The 7,968-nt window shown below is 37.6% G+C and overlaps 1 protein-coding gene across 8 annotated transcripts in view; it reads left to right on the top strand.

Annotated features, from left to right (window-relative positions):
- Nucleotides 1–796: 796 nt before the first annotated feature.
- LOC127874600 (cytoplasmic dynein 1 heavy chain 1-like) overlaps nt 797–7,968 on the top strand; it is a 103,545-nt gene continuing 96,373 nt past the window's right edge. For all 8 annotated transcript variants that reach the window (XM_052419000.1, XM_052418999.1, XM_052418998.1 and 5 more), the window contains exons 1-3: nt 797–1,141; nt 6,190–6,292; nt 7,501–7,674. In XM_052419000.1, the coding sequence (XP_052274960.1) occupies nt 904–1,141; nt 6,190–6,292; nt 7,501–7,674 (515 nt within the window). In that variant the 5' untranslated portion in view covers nt 797–903. The remainder of the gene's footprint in view (nt 1,142–6,189; nt 6,293–7,500; nt 7,675–7,968) is intronic.

Below are 7,968 nucleotides of genomic sequence, written 5' to 3'. Positions count from 1 at the left end.
CAAGCCCAACCAAGGACGCCACGGCCCTAACAACCGCCGCCGATGCCCAAAGCGCACCGAGGACGCCCCCTATGCCCATCCACAACGCCTATTCGCGAAAAGAACATAAAGTGCAGCATTAGTTTTGATTAAAGCAGCTGCGATAATTACAAGATTTATTCATTACCATTAATTAAGAGAAGTGCACATGACTTCACGTACACCCCAAACAATAATCGGTGGTAACGAACGATTCAGGTGTAACCGCGAGCGGGATACGCAACCCTACTGCTCATTTTTCATTTGTCTTTTAATGGCAGGGGGGCGTTTGAGGACCCATGGGTCAAGACCGGTGTCTAGGTGCCTTCATCACCCCCTGAAACCTCTAATTTTAGAGAAATCTACAAATAATCAGCTGTTACTATATCGTAAACGTTAAGTATTCTTTTTAGAAAACCATGTAAATCTAATGGTAAAATGTCCGGAACAAATGCCCCTTTCTATCTCAAGTCAGTCATCCGTCTGCTCTCATAAAACTCACTGAAACACATAAAACATAATATTAACATCAACACACAAACAGAGCATAACTAAATAAAACGATTTAAATCAAGTCTTCGCTCTACACTGCTTGCCTGTCGAATGACTAAACCTACCAATCTGTGCACGAGGAAATCTTGATTTCAGCATCATTGGACATATATCACCTTCAAAAACCTGTATAACCAGTTTATTCATTCACACAACGATAATAAATACATTTAATGTATCTTTGCGCGACAAAAGTCGTTGGCTAGTTTGAGTGTTTCGTCGTGAATGGACTGTGGCGGCGTTAGCTGTATCACTTCCGCCTGTGATTCATTCAGTTTCCAGACGAGATAATTTATTCGTCTGGAAGAATTTGCGCACGAAACAACTGTCAAAATGGCAGAGCCTGGTGAAACTGAGGTTCCACCAGCGCAGCCAGTTCACTCAGTAGCAGATCCAGATAAATTTGCGGCGTATTTGTTTCGTTGTGTGCCTGTTTTACTCGAAGATAGAGAGGAGGCGTCGACGGCCTTGAGAAATGCCGTCGTCGAAAAAAATAACAGCGAGCAAATCAAGAAATTTCTGAATGATCCCCAATATCCTGTCCTGCTTGTTCAAAGGTCTTCAACTAAAGGTAAGCCTTATAACGCAAGACGTATTTGTTAACATTTCTCAGATTTTTAAGTTAGATCTTTGTATTCAAATGTGTGTTGACCACAGGGGTCAGTAAAAAAAAATAAAAAATAGTATATCCTTCTTTCCTATGGTTTCGTTCACTCGTATGGTTTCGTGAACTTATCGATGACGCAATTTAAAACCACTGCACGTTCACACACGCGTCCGCAATTCTATTCGTCTTTTGCCGGAAGTATTTTGCTCTCCAGAAAACAGTGAAATGCGGAAGAAACTGGTATTTTAAAGGGTGCTGGAGGTTTCGGTAAATGACAAGTTCGGTAAATTGATTTATATAGTAAAAGCCGTGGAGGTTTCGGTAAATTGATTTTATAGAAGAGGTTTACCTACAACGAGGTGTTAATGACACTTATTAGCGGCTTGCAATAACATTAGGGGCATTTATTTGCAAACTGTGGATTAATTTTGAGTTGAGTAATTAATGCTATGCCTAAGGTAAAGAATTAAGGGAAATGAATGAGCTTTACACTTTGCAAACATCTCTAATTTGATAAAATCAAGTCCGTACATTTAAACAGATAATTTAATTAGTGCCAAACAACTCAATTAATGTACATCACAATTAATCCACAGTTTGCAAATAAATGCCCCTAATGTTAGCCGATAATATGTGTCATTAACACCTCGTTATAGGTATACCTCCTATATAAAATCAATTTACCGAAACCTCCACGGCTTTGACTATATAAATCAATTTACCGAACTTGTCATTTACCGAAACCTCCATAACCCATTTTAAACACTGTTTACAAAAAACAACAACACTGTTTACCACATCCCATGCTGTAAATGCAACATTTTTGTAATGCAAATGTCCATTCCTTTTGATAAAAAACCTTTCATTTCCCAATTTCTGTCATTTGTTTCTTTCCCCAGTGTCAGCAGACGCTGTCAGCTGTTTTTGGTACGATGCTGTCCGGTAATCTTGCGCAGTTAAGGGTCAATTGGTTTAAAAACATGTTCTTTTATAAATTGACAACATATTATCTAAATTTATTATGTAAATAATAAATTAATGTGCTTATTAACACAAAAATATCTGAGTAATTCAGTGAAGAACTGTCCGATTTGATTTCAAAACAAACATGACTCACCTCATTTTCAAACTATCACCGTGTCCGGTAATCTTGCGCACTTTCTGTAATGACCGCGTTTCGGCAAAATTGTAGACATATGGTGTCCAATTATTGACAAAAAAACATGCAAGAAAAATATTTTTAAAATCAGTTTGTAAAACCATTGAAATTAAATGTGGATTTCTAGTGCAGTTTTTGTTCACCACAAATCAACAAATAATATAGTCACTAGTAATAGTGTACAATTAATAAAAAAGTACCGGTATGCGTAAAACAAATGTGTATGCATAACGGGTTTGATTTTACCAGGATCATGCTTCCATAGTGTACATAAAATATCAAAACTAGGCCATTGCGCATGCGGAGATCATACCAAATTGGTTTGACAGAATGGCGGGAAATAATGACTACAGGAATTAATTGACTATGTCGGTCTGATGCGATATATTTTCATGGCCAAAACTACCATAACTGATCGGATATTGTGCAATGGAATGCTAAACTACACGTTGGTTTTATGAATTCTTAATTTAAAGTATGAAAACGCTAAAGACTGCAGGGAATTTGTGATTCATTTAGAAATTTTCGTAAGTGGGCCAGTGTTTACGATGCATAGGGATGACGCAACCGGTGTTTAAATGTAAAGATCAAATTTTATTTTTGCATGAAATACGTACCTTTTTAATCCGTTAATTATTAAGAATGTGAAATTCCATCTTTCATCACTAAACAAAACCATTTGTCGTCTGCGAGATTCACAAATGCCAAGTGCGCAAGATTACCGGATGCGCAAGATTACCGGACTTAACTGTATATCACGTGATAGTAAGGGACATAACTTTGCACAGCTATATATCAAGAGGCCCGTCATGTGGTTAAATATAGATCTATTTGATTAATCGTAATGATATGAATACTTTTCTCTTAACCTCATTTAGTAAGACAGATTTGTTTTTTGTTCTTTTCTTCAACCTAAACCCCCAAAATATCACTCAAATTATAAGAAGTACAATTCTGACAATTAGTTGAAGGCCTATAGCGCCGTAAAATCAGACAAAATCAGTGTACGCAAGGCCGCTCTGCAGTACAGCGTACCATACCAAACACTTAGAGATAGACTAACTGGGAAGGTTGACATAGAAAACTATGACAAACAACCGATTTTGTTAATTCTCGACGGGCACACCACACACACGTCGCGCAGCATGATAGACTGGGCTTTATCCAAAAACGTCCACATCTTTCTGCTTCCTGCCCATTCTTCACACGTACTGCAGCCTTTGGATGTTGCAGTGTTCGCCCCCTTCAAGCGCTATTATTACAGTGAGTGCGCCGCGTACATGAAAGAGCATATTGGAACGGTTATCTCTAGATATGAAGTGGCAGCCATTGCAAGTAAGGCATATTTGAAGGCAATGTCTCCATGGAACATTGTGTCAGCTTTCAAAAAAACAGGCATACACCCACTTAACAAAGACGTGGTAGCCCCAGAGCGACTTCTCCCATGTGAGTCATTCCGTGACACGACGCCAGTGCTGAAGGTCAAGGCAATGCAAGCTGGAAGAGATGCAGTAGAAGAGTATCTTCAAAAGAAGCTTGCATCGAAAAAAGCCGTCTGCACGTGCACATCAAATAATGCACCTAGAGCAAAAAAACGACCAAGTGCAGGTGGAAGAGAATTAACCAGCCCATCATTCATTGCAGAGTGGGATAGATATGAAGAAAACAAGGAAAACGAAATATCAGTACAGCCTCAATTAAATCAGAATTCCACCATCAACACCATTAGGGCTGTCACGATTCACCGGTATATCGCGGTGCATGTCGTGAAAAAAATCGCTCCGCAGTACGGCGTTGCCGCACCGGTTTTTTTAATATTATTATATTTGGACAGATATAAATACATTACATAATTATTTTGATATAGATATCGTTTTGAAAAATGTAAAAGCGATTCAAAAGGGCTAAATAAATAATCCGTTATTATCCAGGTCAAGCAAGCGCTTCCACTTGTAGATGTTTAACTTTCACGTTTAAAATACGACGATGTATGGGTCCGTACCTTTTTTGGAATTAGGGACAGATTTCCTTTGCAAATAAGTTCATTATTATCCAAAAGATGTTTATTCTATTTCTTATTTTTTTTCTTTAGTATATCGATCGTTCAAAGCATGGCACTTCCGAATCATGTTATCTTAATTAAGATTCTGAATAAGTCGAGGAAGAGTCAGAACGCTACGGATTGTCAATACTGGGCCCGCTGACTCCGCATTTTGAACATGCCCTTGAAGCGTTCGATTTACACAGATCGTAGTCACAGCTATTGTAAACAACATGGCGGACATTTTAGAAAAAGGCGCGAACAATAACAATGACTACTTCTATCAAGTTTATTACAGTTTCTTTTACAGTTTCTAGTCATACTATGATACCAGTGTTTTCTGATTATTGAGTTTAATAAAGTTTGTAAAACTTGTTATTCTGCTGTTTTCTTCACAGATACATATTCTGTAAAATATCGCGGTACGCTCACGGCGTATCGTGACAGCCCTAAACACCATCAACGCTATTGCAAGCTCTATTCCATCCACAAGCTGCATTCAAATAAACAGACGAAACACGCACATGGACACAGAGACTGATGACGACTCGGAGATGATGAACGATTCTGACACATGCTGTGTGTGCAATAAAACGTCTCCTCCAAACTTGGACAAGAGGCCATACTTAACTGGGGCCAATGTGACCAATGTGGACACTGGACACTGGGTCCATTTACAATTTTGCCATGAAAAAGTAGTTTTGCAGCGAGGAGACGTGTTCATGTGTCGTCACTGTTCATAACTGTTTATTTTTAGATTTGTTTCGAAGCGTTCAGTTCCCTCCAGTTAACTTTTTCTAGCTTATTTTTATTTGACGTTGTTAATATAGTGCACTTGAATCAATTATTTCATTGTTGTTAGCTCGTTTTATGTGTGTGACGATATATGGATGCATTTTAATAAGTAACTACAGTCCTGGCCTCATCTAGCACCTGCAAATTGGCAACCAATCAAAATTCACGAAACCACAGGAAATGACATGGTGAGTCATACAGTGTAGGTCATGTTTATGTTCTTGTTATTTTTAGCGTTAACACAATCTGTTTATACAAACTGTTTTATTTATTCTAACAAACATATATTTCTCTATTTCATGATACAAAATGTTCTTTGAATTGTTTCATATTTATGCGCATACGATTGTTCAAAATATTATATTAGCGAAACCATAGGAAAAGTGGCTATATATTTTTCTTATATATACTTTTTTTTTTGACTAGCCCCTGTGGTGTTGACGTTTTAAAAGATGCTCTTCGGAAAATGAACATTAAAGTTTATGGTCAATAACGCTTAATATACCAAATAAGAGAGGATCTCTGGTTCTTGTCTTTTCAGCGAGGTAGTTTCAGTAATCCAATTACAAGCTACTGACCCCAGTTGCAGGGAGTTGCAACTCCTTAAGGAGCTACCTGTCACATACAAAATTTGCATTCCCTGTGCAATACCCCAGATTGTTTGGATTGAACAAATCATGTAGTGTTGACTAAACTTTGGAAATCCATGTTAAAGTTGCAATAATCCAACTACCAGCTATTGACCCTCTGGCGTCTCATCTGGATCCAAACTGTTTGCTATTCTGATAGTATTCTTTGAACAAAATTCGAAGAAAATGCTAATTTTAGAAATTCAGCAGACGACATTTTAGCAGACGACAAATTTCCCAGCATGCAAAGGGTTAATAGCAAACATTATTTATCAAAAATCAAAATTGTAAAATTTGCTTCTATTAGTTAAATTTAAGAAAATTAAATGTCAATCCTAAACTCAGGTGTCCATTTGGTATGAGTTGTAACAACGCTTGTTTGCTACAGATGACACAGACATGGTTCCAGAGGGAGGGGAAGGGGAGACTGATGGGGGAGTCAGTTACTTAATCTCTTCAGATGTCCACTTCACAAGCTCTAAGGTTACAAGGTACACTCATTGTGTATTGTATAAAACTATATGTATTTTGATCAAGTGTCGTGGGAAAAACAATCATGCTCTTTAGAAAATCATGCATTGAATAGCCTTAATACTATTAAGATCTTAAATCAGCTTTCTGTGTGTTGACTTCTTGAAAGTTTTGGAATAAAAAACAAAATGTGTCAGTGATTAAGCAGGCATTGCCAATCAATGCCTGAAGCATCAAGCAACATGTTTGGTTTGTTTGTATTTTTATGTCCCCCACTATAGTAGTGGGGGACATATTGTTTTTGCCCTGTCTGTCTGTTGGTCTGTTGGTCCGTTGGTCTGTCTGTCTGTTTGCGCCAACTTTAACATTTTGCAATAACTTTTGCTATATTGAAGATAGCAAATTCATATTTGGCATGCATGTGTATCTCATGAAGCTGCACATTTTGAGTGGTAAAAGGTCAAGGTCAAGGTCATCCTTCAAGGTCAGAGGTCAAATACATGTGGCATAAATCGCTCATTTTATGAATACTTTTGCAATATTGAAGATAGCAACTTGATATTTGGCATGCATGTGTATCTTATGGAGCTGCACATTTTGAGTGGTGAAAAGTCAAGGTCAAGGTCATCCTTCAAGGTCAGAGGTCAAATATATGTGGCCCAAATCGCTTATTTTATAAATACTTTTGCAATATTGAAGATAGCAACTTGATATTTGGCATGCATGTGTATCTCATGGAGCTGCACATTTTGAGTGGTGAATGGTCAAGGTCATCCTTCAAGGTCAAAGGTCAAATATATGTGGCCCAAATCGCTTATTTTATGAATACTTTTGCAATATTGAAGATAGCAACTTGATATTTGGCATGCATGTGTATCTCATCGAGCTGCACATTTTGAGTGGTGAAAGGTCAAGGTCAAGGTCATCCTTCACAAGGTCAAGGTCATCCTTCACAAGGTCAAGGTCATATATAGGGGGACATAGTGTTTCACAAACACATTTTGTTAGAAGCTGTTCATAAAAGTATATCCATTCTCTATAAAAAGAATTGTCATGGAAATAAAGTATGTACTTTGATGTGAATATTCATGAAAGAATGAAACCTGTATAATATAATATAACATGCAACTACTCTGTTTATGCTATTTTGAGAAATATGAATTTTGCAATTAACGATGCATAATAGGTGCATGCTATTTGTTCATTCTATTTGTTTAACCTATTCCAGCTTGGTGTTCATCAAGAGAGGCCCTGTGCTGGAAGGAGACAAGTCATTTCCCTCACAGCTGCAAGTCATGAACATCAGTGACGGCTCCCCGTACGAGGTACTGCACTCCTACATCAGCAACGCAGTGTCGCCCTACTTCAAGTCCTACATTCGTGAGACTGGCAAGGCTGAAAGGTAGGCACTGGCTGACAGGTCTGATAAAGCCCTCACCTTACAAGACAGACTCCTGTTTGATATTTATTTTTAGGTTAAAAACTTAAAAATGTGCAAATTTTTAATTTGTACTTTTTGAGGAAAGTAGATGTTAAGACTCAATTGTATGTTTGTTTGGTTAACCCAGAACGTGAATTTAATAAATTGGATTGGATTGTTAGATAATCTTCTTTTATTTTCTTCATTAATGTAAACCCATGAGGTTAAATTTTATTTTTGTCTCCGATAATACCAGACTATTTTGACACACCTCAA

The sequence above is a fragment of the Dreissena polymorpha genome, chromosome 3 (assembly GCF_020536995.1).
Source record: "Dreissena polymorpha isolate Duluth1 chromosome 3, UMN_Dpol_1.0, whole genome shotgun sequence".
In the NCBI taxonomy this organism is placed as follows: domain Eukaryota; kingdom Metazoa; phylum Mollusca; class Bivalvia; order Myida; family Dreissenidae; genus Dreissena; species Dreissena polymorpha.
The sequence above is the reverse complement of the archived record's forward strand: the minus strand, read 5'-3'. Positions and strand labels throughout refer to the sequence as shown.